The sequence below is a fragment of the Tupaia chinensis genome, unplaced genomic scaffold, assembly GCF_000334495.1.
Source record: "Tupaia chinensis unplaced genomic scaffold, TupChi_1.0 Scaffold139431_1, whole genome shotgun sequence".
NCBI classification, from domain to species: Eukaryota; Metazoa; Chordata; class Mammalia; order Scandentia; family Tupaiidae; genus Tupaia; species Tupaia belangeri.
Genome location: NW_006199316.1, coordinates 638,903 through 665,380, shown reverse-complemented (window position 1 = coordinate 665,380; position 26,478 = coordinate 638,903). Strand labels below are relative to the sequence as shown.

The window sequence follows — 26,478 nt, the reverse complement described above, 5'->3', positions numbered from 1 at the left end:
GACAAATGTGTTCGGACTAAAAGGGGGGGGGGGGGGTGTCCCCCTAAGTGTAGCATAGAGTTTCTCACTCAGCACTGTTTCTCCTCAGGGCCCAGATGACCAATATTCTTCAGCAAATCAAAACAGCACGTACCACCATGGCAGGCCTGACCATGGAGGAATTGATCCAGCTGGTAGCTGCACGGCTGGCAGAGCACGAGCGGGTGGCAGCAAGTACTCAGGTCAGCAGAGCTCCCTGTCCTGAGGGAGCACGTAGCCTGCTGGGTTGGTGGGGAGAGGTGGCATTCAGGAAGAGCCGGAGTGGGAAGAAGCTTTGCAGCCAGGGCTAGCTCCTCTGTCTGTCTTTGCCGGATTGGAGAATAAATGATTTCTCGTTGCCATATGCGGTCCTAAGCCTCTCTCCCCATACTCTGACAATGTTTCTACTCACAGCCACTCGGTCGGATCCGGGCCCTGTTCCCTGCTCCACTGGCCCAAATCAGTACCCCGATGTTCTTGCCTTCTGCTCAAGTTTCATACCCTGGAAGGTCTTCACATGTAAGACTCTTTTTCCTGGAATACTGGGATATGAGAAGCTGGAGGTGGGGAGGGAGTCGGTTTGCAGGGGGTGGTAGGAAGAAGCCATCAGCTCATCAACTGCGTTGTTTGTGGCCCACTGGGAAACGCAAGTATTAAATTTAGGCAAGAATCTATATTAGACTTTCTTATTTTGTAAAATCATTTTGCTCCATGGAAATAGTGAATGGGGCCATGGGCAGGGAGACTAGAGTTCCTTTGACCTGCGTCTTCTGTCTGCAGGCTCCAGCCACCTGCAAGCTGTGTCTCATGTGCCAGAAACTTGTCCAGCCTAGTGAGCTGCATCCAATGGCCTGTACCCACGTGCTGCACAAGGAGGTGGGTGCTGCAGACCACCCTCCCTTTCTGCTTTCTTTTCTGATAGTCAAGATCATTTTTTTTAAACATTTTATTATAATAAGTATCCAGTTGTAAGGTTTTCAGTGAGTTGTGGCTTAAACATCAGAGTTCAGAATAGTGAAGCTGAGATCTTCTGGTTTATTTCACCCCGTTCCCTGCAGGGGAATGGATAAGCAATTCATACTACAGCACTGATAAGTTATTTTCACGGAAACTTGACAATAAGAGATAATCCCATACTCTAATCCTTGTTTCAAATATAGTACTGTCAAGAGGCGTTGCTTGGATGAGAGGCATAGAATAGAGAGTGTGAGATTAGTAACTCATCAAGCAGAATAGCTTGATGGCCTGCCTGTGAGAGATTATAGTCACAGACTGGCAGGTCTTCCTGTTCTCTGATTATGTCATCGGGTAACAGGGAAGATTCCTTCTTAACCATTTTGCATTGTTCATTTTGCTTCTCGAGAGGTAGAGTGATAAAATGTATACCTAAATTCTTGGTAAGGAAAATGTCCTGAGGGACCAGCAGTTGGCGTAAAGGCTATATCGCTGGACTCCCATGTAGTCGACGGCGGCTCGAGTCCTGGACCTGGTGGCTTAAACTCACGCGTGGCATGTGTGCATGCGTGCCCAAGATCCTGAGAGGAGAATGGAGAAGGGATTGCGGCGTGGCCATACCCCCCTGGGGGGGTGATTTCTTGCTTTCTGTCTCTGCCTCTCTCTGTCTTTCTGGTGAGCACACACGCCCTATAGCAAAAACCTCTCAAAAAAAAAAATAAATAAATAAATAAATAAAGGAAGAAGTCCTGAATAAAATGAGTGATGGGGGAAGGAAGGTCAACTCAGGCTGTAAGAGGTGGCAACTGATGCTAGATAGGCAACAGAGAGCAGCTTCATGCAGGCTCGTCCTCACTCCCCACTCACGCCTCCTGGGAAAAGACAGCTCAGCTGCCCTGAGAGTCTTTTCGGCGAGAGCCACGGAAATAGCCCTTCTCGTCTCCCCAGTGAGAGTTTTTCTCGCTTAGACCTTGTTGAACCTTAATGGCAATCTTCTTCCCTTTGTCTGAGGTATGTCTTTCTTTCTTTCTAGTGTATCAAATTCTGGGCCCAGACCAACACAAATGACACTTGTCCCTTTTGTCCAACTCTTAAATGACGGACCTGACTGGGGAGGAAGAAGAGGAGAAACTGATGTGAACAGGAAGCGCGGGTTCAAGATTTCTAAAACTCTATATTTATACAGTGACATATACTCATGCCATGTACATTTTTATTATATAGGTGATGTGTGTATAGAAAGTCTGTATTCCGATGTTCGTAAATGAGAGTATGTATATTATGCAGAAATGTCTGGTCCCCCTCCTCTGGCAGTTCCCTTGGGGGATGCAGATTGCAGGGAAGATGATGTTGAATTTGGCCTTGAAGTTTTGCTATCCCTGCCTAGGGCTATTTTCAGATACGATATAAAAACCATCTAGGAAGCCGCTGTCGCTCTACGGCCATCCCGCTTTGGTGTGGCTCAGCCTGTAGTCCATTTCCTTACGGCTCATGTATGCAGATTTGAAGCCTGGTGCTCACCCGCTGTCGAACCAGATGCCTTGCTTACCGAAAGCCTCCGAAGCCTCCGTACTGTTTAGCCACTCTACCCCAAACAGATAAAATGAGACTCTGATTGAGGAAAAAAGTGTAAACCTAATAGCTCGACTTTTCATTGAATATTTTACTGTGTTAACGCTCATTATTTATACATAGACATTAGGTTTACAGAATGTTATTTTACATCAGTGAAATTCACAGTCCAAGAATAACGACATAACCAGGTCCCATTTCCCCCACAGCTTCTGTCCACTCTACTTTCTGGGTGGAAATTAGCACAACGCATAGGTTTTCCTGGGCCAAGCCATCCCTTGCTGCCACTGGCTTGGCTTCTTATCAGGCTATAGCAGGCCAACCTTGTGGAGTTCTCACCCCTTCCCGCTCACTCCCATCTCATCTAGCTAACCCCCCTCCCCCCTGAAGGTTAAGGCAGTTGGTTCACAACCAAGTTGTTTGGTGACCTTGGGTGAGCTCCAGACAGGCACTCGGGTGAGGAGATGTCTGTGCAACTTACTTGCAGAATGGAATGCTGGGTTTTAAGTTCTGAAGCAAGGAGGCTATGGGGGATATGATTCCTGTCCTGGGAAAAATGGAGACCACAGTGATGTGAAGAAAGGAGACTGAGTTCCAAGTTTATGAATCATCTGTTCTGTGGAGAGCTCTCTGGAACTAGCTCATTTTCCACCTCTGCTTACTGAGCACTTCTGGGTTTTAGGTTTTATACCGGGGAATGCTAAGACTCTCTTAGAGCTTTTAATCTTTTCCTATCCTTTTATCTTTACTCCTAAAGGAAATGGCTTCAGCTCCCTTCTCTTTTGGAATTAAACAAGTAAAGGCTATGTGTTAATTAGAAGTAAAAATGGACTCCAGGGGAAGTCACCATGTATTACCAACAACTGCATCTTTTCCGTTTGGAGACCTGGAAATGCTTACTGCTACTCGCAAAAATACCAGGATGGCAAAGACTTGTCCTTTCAGACCCAACTAAATTCTCTCCTCTTTGTTTTTATTAGTGTTTCTTTCTTTGTCTTTCATTTTTGCCTCTCAGCTCATGGACAGATTCTTTTTTCTCTTGCCTTACTCGCCCAGGCTTACTGACTAGCGTCTGTTTAGGGAGCTGGACCTCCTGGGGCCACCTTGGCATCTTACAGGTGAATGGAATGGCCTGAGTACTGTTCTTTAGAGGTCAGATGACCCGCTTCCTCTGGTTAATGAAGTTTTACTGTCTCCAGTTTGGTTTCTGTTGTGAACAGGAAAAGTGGCAAAATGGATGATTGATTCCTACATTTTCATTTGGGGGAGTCATATCTTATAACCCTAAGTTGCCTCACTTCAACTTGGCAGCAGCTGGCCACTTGCAGTGTTCTTTTTAAGCACCCCCTGAAAATTGAGAACTTGGAAATGGATATAAAGAAAATTGTGTCTTTTCCAACCATCTCTGAAGCCAAAGGAGTAGAGGGGGAGAAAAGGAAGGATGAGGAGGGGGCTTAACTGCTTTCCAGTAAAAGCCCCTGGAAAGCCGACTCTAGCGGGAGGATACGTGTTTTGGAGAGTTGTGCATGGGAGCGGGGGCCTTGTCATTCTTGTCCAGGGTCACTCAAAAATAACTCTTGGCCACCCACCCCTGCTCTCCCTTCTCCCACTGTCCACTGGCCTGCAGTGGCAAAAGCCACAAAGACCAACGGGAAAGGCCCCAAATGCAGTGAGTGGAGATGGGACAGTCATTTTTCAGGAGCAGAATTTAAAAATAGAGATATATAATACATATTTTTACAAGCAAGAAATCTGTTGTCAAGATTTTTTTTTTATATACTTTAAAGTTCATAGTTTCCAAGTAGAAAGAAAGGAACTGTAAAAGAAAAATAAGTGCAAGTTTTCTTTTAAAAAAAAATAACAGGGCGATGAGACTTCCTAATGAAGGGGTTGAATATATGCCCTGGGAAGAGCTGGGGAAAAGCCAGTTTTCCCCAACGTGGGTGGAAATTACAAAGCAGATCATGGCATTTTCATCTCACGGTAGCAATTGTGGAAGTGTATTTACACAGTGACGTCTGAGCTGGGAGCGGACAGTCTCGTCTTCCTCTCGGTCTTCGTAGTGACGGGGTGTTCCCAGTCAGCCAGAGCAGCACCACGTACAGTGGGAATGAAGAGAACCCAGATAAAAAACTGACTCAGTATTCTTGTTTTATTGGTTTATGGCTTTCGGGCATCTGGCCGAGGCCCTCCTGTGTTTCCCTCTCCCTCACCAGTTACTTCCACATTCAGCAGACCCCACACCTGGAAGCGTGTGTTAACCAGACAGGAATAAGAAGCAGTGGGGACACCAGGACAGGTTGGCTCCTCCCATGCACACTGCTGTCAACATCTAATGTGCTAGAACCGAGGGAGGAAGTTACCTTGGTCCCTACTGCCTGGTCCAAGAATCAGCCTGGGTACCCACATTCTATTAGGAGTGGGCGTAGAGAGCAGGATAGGGGAAGGGTTGGCCTTCTTCAAGGGCTCTTGTGGTGAAGGAAATAAGGAAGCCCTGAGGCTGCCATTTTTTTCTCCCAGCAAACTTGATACTGAAGACACGATGTTAGAGCCAGAAAGCCCTGGATTTCTGACACTCTTGGTATAATACTAGTGCCAGTTTGTGACATCTTAGACAGATGCATGGGGCCATGAGGTGAGAAGGCCAAAGCACTCTGTGTTGTAGAAGGGTCTCACCACTTCTTAGCCAAACTAGAAATCCAGGCAGAGGTTGAGGGCGTCAACCCTGTACCTGCCGAGCCATCATCTGGGTTTGCTCTCAAGGATTTGGTAGGAAAGGTCTCCTGTGCCACCCTTCTAGCACCTTGACTGCAAAGCTCGAGGAACGGGTTGGGGGAAGGGTGAGCCCATGACCAGGAAGACAGAGCCCAGCCTGCTGTGCTCCGTTGCTCTCCCGTGGGGCGCCCAGGGCTCCCGCGGTCAGGCTGCGACAGCATGACCTACCACGTGTAGGATGAAGGGTCCAGGAGAGACCGGTGGAATTAGTAAGGTGGAAACTCATTTGTTACGTGGAACTTCTTAGTGGGCATTTTTCATCTAAGAGCGCTAAAGAGAGCTCTTTGGCTCAATAAGCCCTTCCCCCCACCTCACTTTGGGTCAGGCTGCAACCACAGAAAAGAAAACATTGAACATGGTGCCACCTCAGGAGGTGGTGGGATTCTGTCTTGGAGGTGAGATCTAAAGCTCCGACCGGCGGGTGGTTGTGTGTCTGCCTTTCCTGGCTTTGATCACAACTATTCCCTGTCTTTGCACACTCTCTCCTTCCCCTCTCTCCAGCCACCCCCATTTGTATAAATATTCAGGTGAATTATTTGTTAACTTAATTCAAGAGGCAGTCTGTGTACCGTTAGGCTGTTTGTACAGTCCCTATCCCTAAAGCAGGTGGCGAACTCTGCACCCTCTCCCGACTCTGGCCAGCGCAGGGACAACACTGGCCCTCTCTGTCGGTACCGCAGGGACACACATGGTATATCCTGGGTGTGCTGCCAGTATTTCTGGAACGAGGAAGAGTACTTTGGATTGGAGAATCTAAAGGAATGGCGGGCAGAGGTTCAGGGCTGAAGTTGCAAGCAGCAGAATTTCCCACTTGAGCTGGAAGTGACCGAGAGGATCCCCGCCACCAGAGTGCCGCCTCCTTCCCGCTCCTGTGTGCACAGGTGCGGTCCCTGTAACCCACCTTGCCAGCTTTCCTCGTCCGTCAAGGCAGAGGCGTTTGGCGGGTGGGCGAGGGTCCTGAGCCGCTCTGGCCACGGGCGCCATCTGTGTCTCCTCCTTGTGACCAAAGTGCACCACCCAGACGTGGTCGGGAAGCTCTGTCGTCCGCCCGTGGGCCTCCTCACTTCAGCAGGGAGATGTCGTCGGCAAAGTCATCGTGCTGGTGGCGCAGGCAGCGGAGGCAGCGCCACTGACACACCATGAGGCAGAGCGGCAGCATGAAGAGGGCGCAGATGGCGGCCATGACGTAGGCGATGGTCATGAGGGTGGACTCGTCCGTCTGTGGAATGTTGTAGCCACAGTCCTCCATGTCCGGGGTGACGAAGGGGCCCTCGACTGCCGCCGTCCTGAACTCATCGTGCACTAGGAGGGCGGAGTGGAAGGGCAGCTCTCACCGCACGGCAGTGGGGGTCACACAGCAGAGGCCTGCAGCTGAGACCTGCAATGAGCCCTGCGGACCTGCTAACCTGGTGGCACTCAGGAGCAGGCCAGAAAGCCAGCGCCCACTGGAGGCCTGCCCCCTGCCCCCGCCATCCCCGTCAGAGGGGACAGCAACCTTCCTGTATACCTGTCCAGTGGCTCCCAGCTGACCCACGGCCAGGCCCTTGTTCACCCACTCAACTTACCTTCCGCTGCAGAGGTCCCACTACAAACCCCGCCACCTTTCTCAAGTGGCATTAGCCTCCCATGTGGTGGCTGACAGGGCCACGCCAGGCTCCTGCTGCCCTTGCACCTCGAGGCTCCCAAGGTGCCCTGGCATCTCTTGCTTCCTTGGGTTTCTGACAGAGGTTACCGATCCAGCCAGGGCACGCCATGGCAGGCGGTGTTTAGAAGACGGCACTGATTGGCTGGCTGTTGTGCAGCATGTTGCTTCCACCTCCCAAACTGACACGAGTCCCGGGGAATCCAGATAGATTGAGCCACACCCACAACCCTGGTGCCCTCACCATGGCAAGCGCTGACGGCGAAGCCAATTCGTTTCCGGGCCCGATCGAAGACGACGTAGAAGCCCTCCATGATGACAGCGCCCATGACGGTGCCCGTGGAGGACTGAGAGATGGCAAACTTGTAACAGTCGTCCTGGGACGTGGCCACGTCTTCCACAGGCCGCAGGTATTGCTAGGGCGAGCAGTCGGGTGAGAGTGCCTGTCTCCATCCAGCCCATCTTCTAGTAGCTCTTCCCTTTGCCACCCCCGAGCTCTGAGGTTGGCTTTGCCCCAGACACTCCATCTGTTTTGTCCCCCAAGTTCTGGGAAGCCATGCCTGTTCACCCCTCTCCCCGGGGCCCCACTGACTCCGGTCGGGGCATACCTGTGGGAGGATGGTGATGCGGAAGGACTGATTGGTGACCTCACCCATCAGATAGAGTGAAATGACCGGGAAGATGTTCCAGGGGGTGGTGCCCGCCTGCCAGCACACCAGCTGCTCTCCCAGCCAGAACCCGTCCGGGAACTTCTCTGTCTGTGTTGGCAAGAAGGGGTCACCGTTAGGAAACTGTCTCACCACCTCATCGCTCCCATTTCCAGGTAACACTAGGCCTTATTAGCTTTTTCCAGGGAAACATCCCAAGCGGGGAAAGGTAAACTCCAGCCCAGGGATTCGGAGGGTGTGCAGAGGGACCGTGTGAGCAAGCCGAGGCCTGTGGAGGAGCACAGCCTGTGAGGACTCGGCGTGTGCACCCTGGGCTCTTCCCTGACCTGCCACCTCCACCCCCTCCCGGCCCACTCACCGAGGAGGCCGCCTTGATGGACTTGACAGCGGCTTCAAACACCTTCTTGGGCAGACGAAGGTTGGTGGTGCCACTGTCCACGATGCTCTTGTCGTAGTTGTACTGAGGGAGAGGAAGGGTCAGAGGGGCCGCTTTGGACAGGGCTGGAGGACTGAGTGTGGCTGTGGGTCCTGCCTGGGTGGGGGTCCTGCTGGCCATGGGCTGAGTGGACCTCCTTGAGCAAGTTACTTCGCTCCTGTGCCTCAGTCTCCGCGTCTCCAGACGGGGATGGCAACAGTACCCCCAAAGTTACCATGAGGATGAGGTAGATCAGCATGTTTAGAGTGCTTAGGGTGCCCGGCAGGGGGGCACTCAGGACCTGTTCACCCATTACCTAAGGTGGGCAGCCCCTGCCCAAGTCACAAGTGGAAGTGCCCACGCAGTGCTTTAAGCTTTCACAGTGTGTGCCTATCTGCCCTAACCCAGCACGCCTGAGCAGCTCAGAAAGGCAGGCCTCCTGGGCACTGCCGAGCACAGGGGTGAGCACTTGACACATTTTCCCTGACCTTTGCCCTCGTCTTTGAGAAAGTCCTTTTGCATCTGTTTTGTAGAGGAGGAAACCGAGACACAGTAACTGGTCAGAGGGCACAAAGCTCTTGAATGGCAGGTTCTTATCCAGGTCTCTGACTCCAAAGCAGGACCCTGTGGCCATGCCATGGTGTCACGACTCCTCAAGAAAGGCTTGCCCAAGACCGCAAAGCCACACAGTGACTAGAGCCAGACTTCCGAACCCAGTCCATGCGTCTCATGATGAGACCCTAACCCGCCGTCCCTGTGAAAGCGCCCTCCCAGGTCCTAGCCCCAAACCTCAGCTCTGCTGTGTGCCCATTAAGCTCCTGACTGTGCTAGGCCTTTCCGCGGGTCCTGTACCTCTGCCCCGTCCTCCCAGAACCCCTCACACTGGGTGGCCTGCCCTGCTCCCCGACCGCCTTGGGCCATTACCTCCTTGCAGTCCATGTTCAGATCTTGTCCGTTGATCTCCACCCGCACGATGATCACCTCGTAATACCACTCCCGCCGGATGGGCGTGTACCAGAGACTGCCCGTGTACAGCGAGTGGTCGATACCCCCAATGATCTAGGGAGAAAAAAGTGGGTACCCGTGCCCCAGCACAGAGGGAGAGCAGGTCACCCAGAGACCAAGCAATAAGATCAATCACTTCCTGGGCTGGCAAGGATATCCACACATCACCATTGTGTCTTCCTGCTTCTAAGGAAATTGGGCCCAAAAGCTAGTTATAGTTAAATGTGTTCAGGGAAAACAGCTTTCCAGGATTCTTAATTGTTTTAGAATCACCTAAACCTAAACTGGCGCAATAAATGTTGAATGGATGGTTATTTGCTTCTGTTGTAAGTTTACTCTTTTTTTTGCTTTTGGAGAACCACTCATCATTGTCCTAATAAAGTCCTTACATTTCTGCCTCTGACCATTAGACTGAATACTCTTATTTCATAGATCTTGTTTTTGCTTCCTTTGAACAATCATTTCTAATCTTTTTCAAGTTTACCATAGATTCCTCGAATGCTTTCTGAAATAATGCAAGAAAAAAAAGGATGGGGGAAAAAAGGGGGGGAATATGAGGGGGTCTTCAAAATGTTCATGGAAAATGTGTATTAGGAAAAAAACTGCATGGCTTTCAAAATTTTGTGCATCAAAATAAACTTTCTCAAGTTCTGTTATATGGTGTATGTGCTCACCAGAGAGAAACAGAGAGGGAAAGGGAGAGGGAAGTGAAAACTCACCCCCCAGGGGGGATGGCCATTTCAGTCCCTTCTCCACTCTCCTCTCAGGATTTTACGCATGCATGCACACATGCCCAGCGTGGTTTTCAAGCTGGTGGGTCTGGGATTCAAACCACAACGTCAGCCATGTGGGATCCAGCACCTTAACCTTCATACCACCTGCTGGCCCCCATAACTCACATATTAATCCTTCATGTTCCATGAACATTTTGCAGTTCCCTTGTATAGATTCTGTTGTAAGGAAGTGGAGCCAGGACTGGTGGAGCCTGGAGGGAGGGGGATAGACGGCACCTTTCTGTCTCCCAGTGCCAGGACCTACTCACCATGCTCCCTCCGACTGAAGCCAACACTTCAGACTGGTTGAGGGGGAAGCCAGTGCCACAGAGCTGCAGGGAGAAGAGGTTGGGAACGTGGGTCTGCTTCACCAGGGAGTCAAAGAAGGGCTCCAGGGAGTCGTCGGGCTGTGCAGAAAGAAGGAGTGAATGCTCACACAGAGGGCCCCAGGAGAGGCCATTGGCGGAACTGGAAGGCCGAAGCAAAATCTTGGGGATGCTCTTTGGAAAAGGCCACCTAAGGACCAGAGGGTGGCGCAGTGGTAAAACACCACACTCCGAAGCTGATGCACGTGGCAGGTTCTGTGCCTGTGTCTGGAGAGATCCCTGTGTGTGCCAGGCACACACAGGCCTAGAGCCAAGCTGGTGACGTCTGGGGTGAATTGTGCTGTCTCATGGAAAAAATAAACTGCAAAAGAAAAAGACCATCTCGGGTCAGTCCATGGCCTAGGGATTAAGGTGGCTGGATCCCACATGGTCGACTGCATGGTTTGAGTCCTGGACTAAATCACACCAGACATGTGTGTGCGTGCCCAAAATCCTGAAAGGGAAACATGGAAGAGGAGATTTTGGTATGACCATGGCCCATGGAGGGTGTTTTCTTGCTTGCTTTCTCTCTCTCTGGCAAGCGCATACTCCCTCTGGCAAAAATTAAAAAAAAAAAAAAAAGGTAGTCACTTATGAAAAAAATGAAAAAGAGAGAAAGATCTTGAGGTTCTGAGACACTGGCCATGCGAACGAGAATTTACTGAACGGCCCGTGGCTCCATCGGCTCTTCCATCTCCATATACCTAATCTGCTTTCAATTTGTAGGGCTTTTCTTGAAGATGTTGGAGTAAGTGGAAACCACAGCCTATTCCTGTCCCTGCCACACCATCACAGCTTCACCATAGTTCTGCCCTCCTGTTCAAACTGCCACCCTGCCCCCTGCTAGGTAACCCCTTAAACTAAGGGGTTTCTGGCCTTCAGTCACCATCTAGCCCCTCCCCGGCTCCCTCCCCGGTGACTTGCAGGGCAGAGACAAGGTGGACCCGGGCCTGTTCTCACCCTGGCGATCTCAGCATAGGCCAGTCCCAGGATGCCCTCCCAGTTGGAGCCATTGATGAAGAACTTGTCCGACTCCGTGATGGCAGCGATGTTAGCACGCACGGTGACGTTGGGACCGTGGGGGATGCTCACCAGGTCGGTGCCCAGCTCCCCCTCCCACTTGCCCTGGGTGTAGGGCACGTACACGCCCTTCCGGAGGTCCCGGTATGTGCTGGACCTGTGGGAAGAAGGCAGTGGTCTGTGGACACGTAACTGTAACGGCTGGTGTGGGGGTCACACCCACTCCCAAGTGCCACCTTATCTCGGGACACCCTAGCATCTGCATTCAGGCTGCTCAAGGGCATGTCCAGGCCCGACATGAACTAAACATCTGCTGGCCTTGCAAATGGGAGCGAGTGCTGGGCTGCTCCCCTGCCTCTGTGGCTCGTGCTCCCGCATCTAGCGCTCAGGCCCCACAAAGAACAAGCCTAGGCTTTGTGCATTGTGCCCGCTGCTGCTACAGGGACAGCTAGTGGGCATCGCGTCCCACCCCACCCCAGCGCCCTCGAGTTCCCAGAGAAAAGGAGCCATTGACTTTGGCTCGCTTGGGACCCAGTGGTACCATCTGAGTGGTGGGGAAGTACCAGGCAGGGTGGAGCCTCTAGAGCAAGTTCTTCCAGAGCAGGGATTGGCACAGCCTCAGTGGGGCGGGTAGGTATCACACTGCACTTGTGGGAAAGACCCCACCTGTGTTTTACTCATTCCACGAGCCAGAGCAGGGTTGGGCTTGGGGCTAGGGCCCAGAATGAATGGCCTTTCACTGGGCCTGCCCACACCCTCCTCCCTGATTGCTTCTCTTAGGTAGGCATTTTAGGGGCCAGCAGGTGGCGTAGTGGTTAAGGTGCTGGATTCCCACATGATTGACCACAGTTTGAGTCCTGGATCTGGCAGCTTGAAACTCGTACTGGGTGCGTGTGTATACATGCCCAAAATCAGGAGAGGAGAATGGAGGGGAAGAGATTGCAGTGTGGCCATCCCCTGGTGGGTAATTTCTCACTTTCTGTCTCTTGTCTCTTTGGAGCACATGTGTCCTATAGCAAAAACCTCAAAAAAAAAAAAAAAAAAAAAGGCATTTTAGAGGGCAAGGGATCAAAGCAGGCAAGAAATAGAAAGGTGTTTTTTGTACCTGTCTTGAAACCCAAGGATATTTATGCATCTGTTCTCATATTTGCACACACACAGATGTCTCGAACATGAGATTTCCTCTAATCACTTCCTCTTCCTGCTTTTCTGCTCAGGGGGCTTTCAGATCCTGCTCACTGCCCCCCCTTTTCTCAGCAAGGAGTCCAGCAGGGGCACCCCAGGTGCTGCACGGAGGAGGTGGTTAGCTTTCAGGCCCTGCCAGCGGGGTTTACCGAAAGCTCTTTCCTCGTGTCTTGGACTGTGCTGAGCCACCAGAGCGGCCCTGGACGGAACTTAGCAAAGGGAGCTGTCACTGCAGGCTGTTCAGGCTGGACTTAGCTGGTGTCAGAACACGACACCGAGGGTGTAGGTAAAATGTCCCTTGCTCCCCACTCAGGCAGAGCAGAGTCCCGAGAAGGCTCTGGGAGTTCTGGGCTGCCCCTCGCTCGCCTTCCCTCCCCCACAGGCCGCCCTGGCCTCAGAACCTCCCAGCTGCCCGGCAACTCATCCCTTCCCACGACACGCTTCCTTACACTGTCCCTCTTGCCCTTCTCCTGGTCCTATCCCCCCTCTCTCTGTCATCTAAACTTCCTCTCTGCACCCGTTCCCTGCCCCTCCTCGGGAAGTTCCTCCTGGGCCCTCCCCAGGACTCACAGCTGCCTCTGGTAGTAGCGATGCAGGAAGGGGTGGGGGGCTGCCCCCACTGCGAAGTTGCTGCTGCCTGTGTCCACCAGGATGTTGAGCTGTGAGAGAGCAGGGAGAGGAGAGACGTTACTGACAGCAGGCTCTAGACACCCCACCGGTGTCCCTCACCCTCAGCCGCAGCGTGTCCCGTGGGAGTGTCCAGGCTGCAGATTCTATGAGGCACGACTGGCCAGGACAGCACCCCGAGTACCACGGCCACGGACAGAACCTAGGTCTACGGTGCCCTCAACGTGGATTCAGAAACGCCGTGTCTGCCTCTGTCTGTGGGATGCCTACATACCCTGTGACTTAGGAGCTGTGTGTGAGTGCACGTGTGTGTGTGGTCGCTGTTCCGTTTCTCTCTACCTTCAGATCGCCCTTGCTCATGGGGTGCCTAACGCTGTCTTCAGCATCAACCCCTTCCCCGCGTTTCTGGATCTCCCAGTAGGCGTCCTGCCTCACCCCTCCAGCCCCAGCTCAACAGCTATTCTAGGAGCCGGGCTGGCCAGGGAAGCTGCGGGGACCAGCCTGCAGGTTTCTGACTCCGCCCCCCAGAACGCGGCTCCCCAGGCAGGCAGGGTCCCCTTCTCTCTTGAGGTCACTCAGATCTATAAGTCCTACTGTCAGAAATAGTGGGGAACAGCTGGTGTGGCGGTTAAGGCACTGGACTCCCACATGGCCGACTGCGGTTCAAGTCCTGAACTTATCAGCTTGCTTTCTCTCTCTATCTCTGGTCAAATCGAAGAAAAACGGTAATAAATAAAATTACATAAATAATTCTTGAAAAAAAAATAGTGGAGAGCCAGGTGCACCATATCATGTCGGGGCCTGGGTTGGGCCAAGTGAACGGGGACAGGAGTCTCCCTGGTGTTCTTTGCTGTGCAGCTCCTTGACCCTCCGTTCTCCCCCCCGCCGGCCCTTCCCCACCCTCCATCAAACCAGAGTCATTTTTATTCTTTCTTTTCTTTTTTTAAGAATTATCTAATTAACTAATTTATTTATGTATTATTTTTTTCACTTGACTTTTGCCAGAGAAAGACAGAGAGAGATTGGGAAAGTGAGAAAGCTAGCCTCCAGGTCTGGGACTTGAACTGGGGTCACGTGGAAATTCCAGCGCCTTAACCACCGTGCCACCTGCTGGCCCCAGAGCCACTTTCTGAACCCCTGGGGAACACGGGGAAGGGTGGGCTGCTGGCCTCAGAAAGATGGCGCTCTGCACCTCTGAGCTCCTCTGCCAACCTCTGGGGCCTGGCCTCCTGCATCCTCTCTCCTATGCAGCGAGCTTGGCTAACCTTGCTTTGGTGCAGGCTCTGACCCTGTCACCTTGAGCAGGTCACAGTGTGCCTGGGCTTCAGTTCCGTCCTCACGTCTCCGTCCTCTCTGGTGCTGCCCCATGTGGTCTGCAGCCTGCACCCTGCCCAGCGCCAGCTTAGGTCTTGGGCCTCCCTCATGTCCCCAGAGCCTCTGATCCTGCCTCCCTCCATCCCAGCCCCTCACCCCAGCCAGGCTACTGTTCCCTCCCAGCTCCCTCTCCTTGGCCTCTACCCTGTGTGTCTCTCTCCATGGTCTCTGGGCAGCCACCAGCTCCAGATGCTGGGCTTTCAGAGAAAATCAATAGATGGGAGGCTCAGCAGCTCCGATTTCAATCAGCCAGTTAATGATTAAAGAGCTTCTTAGCTCCAGATGCTGGGCTTTCAGAGAAAATCAATAGATGGGAGGCTCAGCAGCTCCGATTTCAATCAGCCAGTTAATGATTAAGCAGCTTCTTCCCCAACCCCCCCAGGGCCCCAGCCCCACCTCCCAGGACTCAGCTGGGGGGCTCTGGGGATTGCCTCATATTTACAGGGCCCCCTGCTGTTGCTGCATCCCAAAGAAAGAGGGTGTCCTCTGCAGTTGGGTCCCTGTAGCCTGTGCAGGGGAGGGACCACCTGGAATGCATGTGCCCAGCCTGGCAGCCCTGCAGTCCCAGTTCCCTCCCTGCGCCTGCCCCTCCTCTCCAGCAGCGGGTGTTGGGCACTCTGCAGCAGAGGCGGCTGGGCACACTTGCCCTTCTAGGGCCAGCCTTCCTGGTTCTCTTGAGGAAAGTCACCCCTTCCACCTCGAAGGAGGCCAAGCCCAAGGAGGAGTGACCCTCTCTACTTCCCTCCCTGTTCCCATCCCCACACCCGGATTTCAAGCCCCCACTGCTCTCTGTCTCCCCAAAACATGGGAATGCAGTAAGTGCCCACGATTGCCTCTGACCGCTGGCCCTTTTCAGGGTGATCCTGCCTCTGAGAGGATCTTCTGGTCCTGTCCTGCATCATTTCCAACCCAAGCCCTGAGCCTTCCTCCCCTCCTGCTCCAGTGGAGCCTCATCATGGCAGGGACCTGAGGTGACACTCAGACACCCCGTTCTTCATGGACAGGGCATTTAGGGCAGCCCCCAGAAGGAACTAGGGGACTGCTAAGCCTCCTGAGCGGCCTCAACTCTTACTTATGGAGGGCCATTGGAGGGCCCCCTCAGGCCCACAGCCAGCCCTTCCTTCAGCTGTCCCTCCCCCTAGCTCAGGCCCCCTGCCCTATGAATTACCCTCCTTCCCGCAGGCTGACTCAACCACCCGACTCAACCACGCTCCACCACCAGGCCTGGATTCTTCCCGCTATCACTTACAAATGCTTGAGTCTCTTCATTCAAAAACAGCAATGACAAAATCTCCCTGATCACACATCCGCCTCCATCTACCCTCCCTCTCCTCTCCCTTCACAGCCAGGTCCTCAACCAAGCTGTCTTCATTTCCTCACCTCCCACTCATTCCCCAACCTATTCTAAACTGGGTCCCGCCCCTAGCCCTTACCACCAGAAAGCAGCCCTTACTACAGCGCCCAAGGACTTGACGTCACCAAATACCAAGGACACTTTTCAGACCAGTCCTCGTCTTACAGGAGGTCTCAGGTCCACACCTGCCCTGTCTCCTCGGCAGGCTCAGTTCTCAAGGTTCAGGTTTGCCCTCTTCCTCGTGACCTAGGCCAGCTCACCGGGACACAATGACCTCTAAGCTTCTCACTGGAACCCTTTCCTCCCCTCGGAGCTCCAGATGCACACAGGGAACTGCCCCAGGATCCCTGGAATACAGCATGTCCTCAGTTGACCCCGGTGGGCCTGCCCATCTGGTCGGCTTCCAGTGTTCCCGCCACCCGCGAATGGCGTCACCACCCATCTGTTCTGAAAGTCAGCAATTTCGGCGCTATCTTCGCACGTTCCTTCCCTTCACATCCCCACCTCTCCAATTAACCCTCTCAAAAGTCTCCTGAATGTACTCATTTCTTGCCACTTAGGCCACGCTATCATCATCTGCCCTGGACCGTCACAACCACGTCCCAGCTGCACACATTGCCCTTGACCTCCAACCTTCTGCACTGCAGCTGTGAGTGACCTTATGGGTTTCTTGTTTCTTTTCTTTGTGATAGAGCATGTGCATGTGAAAGAGAGAGAGAGAGAGAGTGCTAGAGAGGCAGAGAACCCTTCACAGGGTCGGGTCACACCCTGGTCTGCAGCCTGCAGGATCTCCAGCACTTGGGCATGTGCCTGGTATGTTTCAGGCTGACTGGGCGAGGGATTCAAACCATGGTTGCCATGTGGTATCCAGCTTCTCTGGAGCAGTGCATTACTACTGTGCCATGGGCTCACCTGGAGTGGCTTTTTTCAAGGTGCAAATTTGACAGTCCCTCTTCTATGTCAATTGTTTCCTTTTACTACTAAAATTAAAACTTTGGGACCAGCAGGTGGTGTGGTGGTTAAGACGCTTGACACTCCTACATAGCTGACCATGGTTCGGGTCCCAGACCTGGTGGCTTGCTTTCTCACGTTCCCTCTCTGTGTGTGTCTCTTTCTCGTCAGATAAAAATAAGTGAATAAATAAATAAAATTAAAATTAAGAATTCTTTAAAAAAAAAAACCCTTAAAAGTGTTAATATTCCTATAGGGCCCTTCATGGCCCTGCCCTGCCTATATATCCAGTCAGAGTTTATCCCCTACTCCCTCAAGCTCTCTGCCCTCCAGCCACACTGGCCTCAGCTCATGCCCTACACCAGCATGGTCCTTCCTGCAAGGCTGTTGCACCTGCTCTCCACTCTGGCTGGGCCATCCTTCTTTCTTCTTGTCCACTCATCCTTCAGCCTGAGCTCAGAAGGGATCTCCTCAGTGAGACCAGGTCATAGTCTCTTATTTGGAAGCTTCCGTAGAACTCGCCACTCTGGGGGTTGGCAGGTGGTGTGGTGGTTAAGGGTGTTGGACTCCCATATGGTCGACCGCAGTTCAAGTCCCAGACCTGGCGGCTTGCTTTCTCACTTTCTCTCTCTCTCACAGAGGTTTTTGCTATAGGGTGTGTGTGCTTGCCAGATAGACAGAGAGAGACATAGAGACAGAAAGCGAGAAATCACCCCCCAGGGGGGATGGCCAGACCGCAATCCCTTCTCCTCCATTCTCCTCTCGGGATCTTGGGCACGCACACACACACGCCCGGCGTGAGTTTTAAGCCACCGGGTCCGGGATGCGAACCGTGGTCAACTACGTGGGAGTCCAGCGACATAGCCATTACGCTAACTGCTGGTCCCCCTCTACCTCCTTTTTTTAAAAAAAGAATAATTTTATTTAACTTTATTTATTTAATTTGACCAGAGAGAAACAGAGTGAGCAAGTGAGAAAGAGAGAGAGAGAGAGAGAGAGAAAGTGAGAAAGCAAACTGCCAGGTCTGGGACTCAAACTGTGGTTAGCCATATGGGAGTCCAGCACCCTTAACCACCACACCACCTGCTGGCCCCTCACCTCCTCTTTTATCTAATTTTTAAAATCCCCGATATGTCCCTAGTGGGTATCATGGGCACTAGAAATAAATACATTTTGAATGGCTAAAGAAAAAAAATATATGTGAAAGAGCTAATCTATCCTGTTTTTTGGGTGGTGGGTGAGGGAGGGATCCCTTAGTGGCTCCCAAACCCTGGAGGTTTTGGGTTACAGGCACGGCTCGACTCGCTGTCCTCACTGGGTCCCCTGGCTGCATGCAGGAGGCCTGTGTTCCCACAGCCTGTGGTCCCTGAACCCTCTTACCTCTGACTGTCACCTGGGGCCAGATCCAGGAGTCAGATACCCAGGGGGCTGCAACCTGGGGTTAAGGCTAGGTCAGTGCCAATCCCTTAACAAACAAACGCGTCCCTGGGGGGGCCTCTGAGGGCTGGCAGCTTCAAGGGAAGCACTAACAAGCTCCGCAGGGAAAGGAACACTGCCCAGGCTTTACTCTGCACCTGCCCTGGCGTTCTCAGCAGTAGACTTGGGGTGGTGAGAGACATGGAGCGGCACTTTTAGGGGCGCCCTCTGTACCCCAAGTCTTGGCCCAGCTCTTACCAGCAGACAGGGTTGGCTCAGATGCTTCTGTATGGAAAGAATCTTCAGGAGGCATCTGTCTCCCAGGCTGGAGAGAAGAGTCTCTTTCCAATTATGAATGATCTCTAGTTAATAAAGTTCCACAACTTGGGACCAGCAGATGGCACAATGGCTGTCTCTGGACTCCCATGTAGTTGACCACAGTTCAAGTCCTGAACCTGGTGGCTTAAACTCACACCGGGTGCGAGTGCGTGCGTGCCCAAGATCCCAAGAGGAGAATAGAGGAGAAGGGATTGCGGTGTGGCCATCCCCTGGGGGGGTGATTTCTCACTTTCTGACTCTGCGTTTCTGGTGAGTACCCGTGCCCTATAGCAAAAACCTCTTAAAAAAAAAAAAAGAAAGAAAGAAAGAAAGAAAGAAAGAAAGAAAGAAAGAAAGAAAGAAAGAAAGAAAGAAAAGAAAAAGAAAAAAGCTCCACAATTCTTCTTGGTTGTCCTATCCCAGGGTCTTAGCCCTTTGGAAGCCTTTGCCATGGGGGCTCTAGCTTCAGTTCTTCCTAGCAAAGAGGGAGCCTATGCCCTTCATGTGGGCCTCAACCTTTGTAGGAAAGAGCTCTTATATTCATGTATAATAAGCCTTTCAGCCAAAGCTGAGAGACAGACGGCTTTCTCCCATTTTATGGAGGAGGAAACCAAGATGTAGGGTGGGTAAATCACTTCACCAACCGAGTACAAGCCACAGAGTTAGGGCAAGGATGCAATGGTTCTGACCAGTCCTCAAGTGTGGGCTTTCATCTCCTTGGCCTTCCTGCCTCTCCCACTTGGAGAGGAAGTTTGTGGTAGGTGGTTATGCTAATGAATTGCCCTCCAGGTACCCATGCCCTTGGGTGAGCCCCTCTGACACAGGCTCTGGGCTTTGCCATGTGACTCACTTTGGCCAATGGCACATCAGCAAATGATGCAAGAAGCTTGATATGCGCTGGGCCTTGGGGGCTGTCCTTGGAGCGCTGCCTGAGGCTATGAAGCAGTTCAGCCTTGCCTCCCAGAGGATGAGTGACTGTATGAAGCCACAGGCCCAGCAAGCCCAGCTCAGCCCAGACCCCGACTGGTGGCAGCCACAGGAGTGAGCCCAGGTGAGACATGCAGAGGGTTCCCAAGCCAACCCACAGAGTTCTGAAAAATGAAACGATTTTTAAAAGATTTCTGCCGTTAGGGCAGGTGAGCTTGCCAGAAAGAGAGAGAGAGAAAGAGAGGGGGGAATGACCATGCCACAATGTCTTCTCCATTCTCATGTTAGGATTTTGGGAACCCATGCATACACATCCAGTGGGTTGAGCCGCTGGGTCTGGGACTTAAACTGTGGAGCTGGCCATGTGGGATCCAGCACTGTCAACACCGTGCCACCTGCTGGTCCAGACAACTCTCGTTTTAAGCACTATTTTTTGGAGTCGTTTGTTACCCAGCATTAGATAACTGATACAAACTATCTGAACTAAATTCTGGGATCCTTGACCTTGATAGCATCTGACCAGCCATAGGTTGAACCTCCAATGAACACCTCCTGCCACTTTTCATCTTCTTCATCAGGCTTCTTGTGAGGTTTCCTCAAAGCGTGAGGATCTCACCCATGCACCTTTGCCTGAACGTGTTTAACTGTCGAGTCGCTGCTTAAACATCCTTTCTCCCAGTAATCTCGCCTGAAGCCCCAGCTATCAGGCTCCTCCTCTCTCAGGTCCCCAGGAGCACCTGTGCCTCTGTCTACCCCTCACCAAGCTCTCAATCGTTTACCTAGTGTCTGTCTGTGCCACAGGTTATGAGCCCCACAAGGGTAGGAAACATATCTGTATCTATCTGTCTATCTTTCTATCTATCATCAATCATCTATTTAATTAATTTGACCAGAGAGGGACAGTGTGTGTGTGTGTGTGAGAGAGAGAGAGAAAGAGAAAGTGAGAAAGCAAGTCACCAAGTCCGGGACTCGAACCGTGGTCGGTCAAGTGGGAGTCTAGTGCCCTTAACTACCATGCCACCTGCTGGCCCTCTGTATTCTTATTCAGTACCTAATGACTGCCTGGCCATGAGTGGGCGCTCCATAATAATTGACAGTATTTTTTAGCTGACAGTAATTGCCTCATTTCCTAGAGTTATTTCCCTGTGACCCTCCAGACTCCTGCTGTTCATTCTCAGCCCCAGCATCCTTGCAGGGTGATTTCCAGCTGGGTACTGAGCACGGTGACCATGACAACTGATGTTGGCCATACCCACGCACATTGACTGGAGGTCCACCCAGGGTCCTTAGATTCCTGGAGCCGCTGCAGGGACTCCAAGGCTCCTTGGGCCATGGGTCAATTTCCTCTGCTTTTCGAAGTGGATATTCCCAGACCTGAGCTTGCCCAAGGCTGAGAGAAAGGAGGCGAGGAAGGGCACGAGGAGTCTAAGTCAGCGGCTGGGAGTGGCTCCTGGCCAGGACAGCACACAGCCCCTGACTTACGCCGAACCCAGCAAGTGGGGCCTGCTCAGGTTCCTCAACTGAGCAGCTGGCCCTGGGCAAAAGGATTCTTTTCCCCAGCTATGCTCTCTGCCTTCTACCTCACTGCCCAGGCTGCAGCTGGCAAATGGCTCCTGGGAGCCAGCAGGCTAGTGGTGCCACCTATCCCACCTCGGGCTGGTTGGTCACGGATCTCAAGGCAGCTGGCCACCCAATCCTTACCCAGTGCATGGACTCTTCTGTCTTTGACAGGGTGCTCCATTTCTCCTCAGCCTTAAACCCTGCTCAAATAGATTAAGCAGTACCTCCTATTCAGATGAACGATAGATGTGATCTGTCAAAAAAACTTAGGCGTCCTTGGCATGGAGGTTAAGGCAGCTGGATCCCACATGGCTAACTGCATGGTTCGAGTCTTGGACCCAGTGGATTGAGAATTATGCTGGGTGCCTGAGTATGTGTGTTGAAAATCCCAAGAGGAGAATGGGGAAGAAGGGACTGCAGCATGGCCATTCCACCTGGGATGCTCGCTCACTCTCCCTCTCTCTCTCTCCCTCCACATGTGCCCTATAACAAACTAAAAGAAAAAAACTTACATGTCCCCCCAAAATAGATCTAAGGTGATGGCTTTCAAACTTTTTTTTTCTTTTACCCAGCAGAGCCCTTTTCCAATCTTTATTGATTGATTGATTGATTGATTGATTTTTGCTATAGGGCACATGTGCTCGTTGGAAAAAAAAACAAAAAACAAAAACAGAAAAAGAGAGAGATAAAGAAAGCATGCCTCAAGGGATGCCCACACTTCAATCCTTTCTCTTCCATTCTCCTCTCAGGACGTTGGGCACGCACGCACACACACACGTGCCCGGCATGTTTTTGAGCCACCGAGTCTGGGACTTGAACTGTGCAGTAGGCCATGTGGTATCCAGCTGCCTTAACCACCACACCATCTGGCTGGCCCAGTCCTTTTCCAACCTTACACAGGAGCCCAATGTACAAAGAAGAGAAAGGCCAATGTCCCATTTGAATGAGTGGGGCTACTTCCCCTGTTTCCCTCCCCTCCCTATGCTGGGGATATCTCTTGAGCACCTCCCACCTCCGTGGAGTCACCCGGGAAGCCCGTTCTACAAGGTATTGCTGCAGCCATAGCTGCCTGCTTTCAGCATCAGACAGCAAGTCCTTACTGTTGTGTACCCATGCCCCACTCACAGGATACGGTGGCTTCACTCTTCCCTCAGTCTGTCCTCAGTTGAAAATGGAGCCGATCTCTGGCATCCGCCCCGTCTCCCCAAGGGGGTATAGGACAAACAGTACTCATGGCTGTTTGCTCCAGGCGCTGTGAGATGCTCAGGCACACCCATGTGCTCCTGGCAAGATCTGCACCGGCACTGGCAAGGAGTGGTGGGTTCATAGATCCCAGAAGGCCAAGCAAGACACCCCGCCAGGGCACAGTGGTGGCGCCAGTTTCACGGACAGGTGTGTACACCCAGTGTGTGCAGGCTGACTCGGGGAACCGAGCCCCAATCCTCCATGTGGCTTCCTGCCCTGCAGAGCTGTGTACTAGCACTGTGCCCCCAGGCCTGGGTATCCTGGGACTATCCAACAGAATTTCATACTAAGCTTCTCTCTCTCTAATTGCCAGAGTGTGGCACTCATCAGAGAGACAGAGACAAAGGGAGAGGGAGAAAGCACCCTTCTAATGGGGCACAGTCATGCCACGATCCCTTCTCCATTTCCTCATGCTGTTGGGATTTTAGGTACACACGGCTGGGATGTTTTTCAAGACACCAGACCAGGATTTGAACTGCGGTTGGCTGTGTGAGACCTCGTTTCCTTTAACCACTAAGTTATGGGCCTGGCCTTCTGCTAAGCTCTTTACTGGAGATGGCTAAGAAGTGTTCCTGACCTACCTTATGAGAAGCACTGACTTCCTCAAGGCCCGCCACTCCCAGCTAAACCCTTGCTCACTGAGCCGGGGAGGCAGAGCAGGAGTGTGTGCAATTATAGGGTGGGGGCTCTTGGAAAGCCAGTGTACAATCAGGATGATGGCAGGAACTGGGTAGGCAACTCATGAAGCTGGGACCTCATCTGTTTTGAACAGTGATTCTTTGAGTTCAATGGTTTTCAGCCTTTTTAGTATAAAATTGTTTTCTGAAAAATGAAATAATTGGGCCAGCAGGTGGCGTGGAGGTTAAGGTGACTGGACCCCACATAGCTCACTGCACAGTTTAGGTCCTGGGCCTCGTGGCCTGAAATACACACCAGGTGCATGTGTATGCATGCCCAAAACCCAGAGAGGAGAATGGAGAAGAGACTGTGGCTTGGCCACGCCCCCCAGGGGGAGGGGCGATTTCTTTCTCTGTCCCTGTCTTTGGCAATTGCATGTGAGCTATAGCAAAAATTTTTTAAAGTTAAAAAATGAAATAATAGGCCCAACAATAGCTTATGCTGGCAGACGCTGCTGCCTGACAGGCTGCGGTCACATGGGATGTTTGGGTTTGATTCCCAGCCCACCCTAAGAGCTGGGCACAGTGGCACCAGCTACTCAGGAGTCTGCGGCAGGAGGGACCTGGTGCACAGCGTTGAGTTGCCTAGCAAGGGCCTGTCTGAACAAGCAGGGCATGGTGGCAGCACACCCCTGCAGTCCCAGCTACTTGGGAGGCTGAGGCAGAAGAACTGCAACAGAGTGAGATACCACCTAAAAAAGAAAAGCAAAGCAAAGAAAAAAGAATATAACCTAGGGGCCAGCAGGTAGCATGGTGGTTAAAGTGCTGGATCCCACATGCCGACTCTGTGGTTCAAGTCCTGGACCTGGCAACTTGAGAAACACACTGGGTACGTGTGCATGTGTGCCCAAGATCCCAAGACAGGAATGGAGAAGAGATCATGGCATGGCCATCCTTCCTGGAGGGTGATTTCTCACTTTCCATCTCTGTCTCTGTCTCTTTCCAGCGAGTGCTGCCCATTCCCTATGGCAAAAATCTAATAGATAGATAGATAGATAGATAGATAGATAGATAGATAGATAGATAGACAGACAGATGATATATAGAGAGAGGAATCCACAGTATAAAAACAATTAAAAGCAGGTGGGAGAGGTATGGCTGGAGGATGGGAAGGGGAGTCCACAGTCTTGCTGCTTATCTTTCTCCTAACTTTCTCCCTTACCATGGAGGCCCGTTTACAGGCTCTGCGAAGCACAGTTGGAAAACCATTACGGGAGGAGAGAGGAGGAAAAGGAAAACCACTTGGCCCTTCTTGGTTTCCGGAACCCTGAGCCCTCACAGTTCCTACTTCTCCCTTGCTTCCTCTGGCTTCCCTGTCTACACCCAATATTCTCTGCCCAGTTGGTCCCCTCTTTTCCCTCTCCATTCTCTCAGAACACATCTACTTGTAAACTTGGCTTCTCCAAACCCCTCTCTGCCCAGCCCCAATTCTCTCCTGGCCTCCAGAACCCACTGTCACCTAGTTAACAGCTGCTATCCAGAAGGATGGTCACTGGCATCTTAAAGTCAATCGACATGTCCAAGATGTGGAACATGAGAAAGAACCTAACACTTCAACTTGGAATCCAAAAACCAGGATTTGAACCCCATCTCTGTTCTTCCTAGACGAGTAACTTTGGGCAAACCACTTAATTGCTCCTTCTGTTTCTAAAATGGGCGTGCCAACCCTGAGCCCTCGTATTAAGACAGAAGAATAAGGGAACCAGCAGTTAGCATAATGGCTATGTCGCTGGATTCCCACGTAGTCGACCGCGGTTCGCGTCCCGGACCCGGTGGCTTAAAACTCACGCCGGGCACGTGTGCGTACGTGCCCAAGATCCCGAGAGGAGAATGGAGGAGAAGGGATTGCGGCGTGACCATACCCTCTGGGGGGTGATTTCTCACTTTCTGTCTCTATGTCTCTCTCTGTCTGTCTGGCGAGCGCACGTGCCCTGTAGCGAAAACCTCGCCAAAAAAAAAAAAAAAAAGAATAAATATGGGCAGCACAGTGGTGTACCAGCGCCCCGCGGTGTCAGAGCCACGTGGGAAGGCCTTGGGTTTTTGTCCTGGGGTCTCCCTGTATTCACCAGCATGTACCAACATGCCGTGAACCCGGCTGGCTGGGGCCGGGGTGGATCATGGCATGAAGACCCTGTTAGAGGTAACCCCCTTTCTCCACCTTTCTCTCCCATGGAAGAGGTACATCAATAACACCCCCCCCCCAAAAAAAGAAAGGAATTTGGGTCAACTTTTGCTTCATACTCCCATAATGACAAGATATCCTTTCATTTGTAAGCACTCCAGCCCTGCATTTACAACGGCCCACAGCGGTTCTGTATAGGTGTCTCGTGGCTTATTTGTTCACGTACTCAGTGTCTTCCAGGCACATGTTCGAACCCGACATGATCATAGCTCTCAGGATACAAAGGAAAGTAAGACACCGAAAAATAAATACACATGAAAAAGACATTGTCCTCGGGAACCAGCAGTTAGCGTAATGGCTATGTGGCTGGACTCTCCCGTCGTCAACCGGGGTTCGCGTCCTGGATCCAGTGGCTTAAAACTCACACCAGGCGCGTGTGCCCAAGATCCTGAGAGGAGAATGGAGGAGAAGGGATTGTGGCGTGACCATCCCCCCTGGGGGGTGATTTCTCGCTTTCTGTCTCTCTGTCTCTCTCTGTCTGTCTGGCTAGCACATGTGCCCTGTAGCGAAAACCTCTCCAAAAAAAAAAAACCATTGTCCTCAAGAGCTTAATTTGTTGTTATTGTTAAGGTTTTTGCTATAGGGCATATGCATTCACCAGAGAGAGAGAGAGAGAGAGAGAGAGAGAGAAAGAGGGAAAGGAAGGAATCACCCCCCCAGGGAAGATGGCCATGCCATAATCCCTTCTCCATTGTCTTCTCAGGATTTTGGGCCCTCATGTGCTCAGTGAGACTTTCTTTCTTTTTTTATTGAGAGGTTTTTGCCGCAGGGTGCACTTGCCAGAGAAGGACAAAGACAGTGAGAAGAAAAGTGAGAAATCACTCCCTGGGGGAATGGCCTGTCACAAGCCCTTCTCCTCCATTCTCCTGGAATCTCGGGGACACATGCACATACACCCAGCGTGATTTTCAAGCCACTGGGTCTAGGACTTGAACTGTGGTCAGCCGTGTGGGAGTCCACTGATGTAACTATTATGCCATCTGCTGGTGCTGCCCAGTGTGATTTTCAAGCCGCCAGGTCTGGGCCTCGGACTGTGGACAGCCATGTGGGATCTAGCACTTCAACCACCATACTACCTGCTGGTCCTAAGAGCTTCAAGTTTTATGAGGGAAACAAACTCCAAACCAATTACGATCCATTACAGGAATTAAGAGAGCTGTGAGCTGGTTAGGGAGAAGGAAGAAGAATACCCATAATAAACTCTTCTCCCCCGAGATAGATGGTGTAGCGAGACAAGGGGGAAAGGCTCTCAGTTCACTGGCCTCCCCTGGGCAGTTGTTCAAACTTCCAGGCCTCATTTCTTCTGCTAGAAACTGTGACTGGAAAAGACCTTCTATGGGGGCTGGCAGGTGGTGCGATGGTTAAAGATGCTGGACTCCCACATGGTTGACCACAGTTCAAGTCTCAGACCTGCTTTCTCACTTTCTCTCTCTTTCTCTGGTCAAATTTAAAAAA

General features: G+C 51.9%; 2 protein-coding genes across 4 annotated transcripts in view; one reads left to right on the top strand and one right to left on the bottom strand.

Moving 5' to 3' along the window:
• The window catches only part of RNF214 (ring finger protein 214), a 48,781-nt gene extending 44,685 nt beyond the window's left edge, over positions 1-4,096 (top strand). For both annotated transcript variants that reach the window (XM_027765682.1, XM_027765683.1), the window contains exons 11-14: positions 89-221; positions 433-537; positions 799-894; positions 2,006-4,096. In XM_027765682.1, coding sequence (XP_027621483.1) covers positions 89-221; positions 433-537; positions 799-894; positions 2,006-2,071 — 400 coding nt within the window. In that variant the 3' untranslated portion in view covers positions 2,072-4,096. The remainder of the gene's footprint in view (positions 1-88; positions 222-432; positions 538-798; positions 895-2,005) is intronic.
• Positions 4,097-4,597: 501 nt separating this feature from the next.
• BACE1 (beta-secretase 1) overlaps positions 4,598-26,478 on the bottom strand; it is a 30,355-nt gene continuing 8,474 nt past the window's right edge. For both annotated transcript variants that reach the window (XM_027765684.1, XM_006161884.3), the window contains 8 exons: positions 12,963-13,051; positions 11,148-11,364; positions 10,092-10,229; positions 8,969-9,103; positions 7,988-8,089; positions 7,570-7,719; positions 7,206-7,377; positions 4,598-6,621 (listed from right to left, as the gene is read on the bottom strand). In XM_027765684.1, coding sequence (XP_027621485.1) covers positions 6,380-6,621; positions 7,206-7,377; positions 7,570-7,719; positions 7,988-8,089; positions 8,969-9,103; positions 10,092-10,229; positions 11,148-11,364; positions 12,963-13,051 — 1,245 coding nt within the window. In that variant the 3' untranslated portion in view covers positions 4,598-6,379. The remainder of the gene's footprint in view (positions 6,622-7,205; positions 7,378-7,569; positions 7,720-7,987; positions 8,090-8,968; positions 9,104-10,091; positions 10,230-11,147; positions 11,365-12,962; positions 13,052-26,478) is intronic.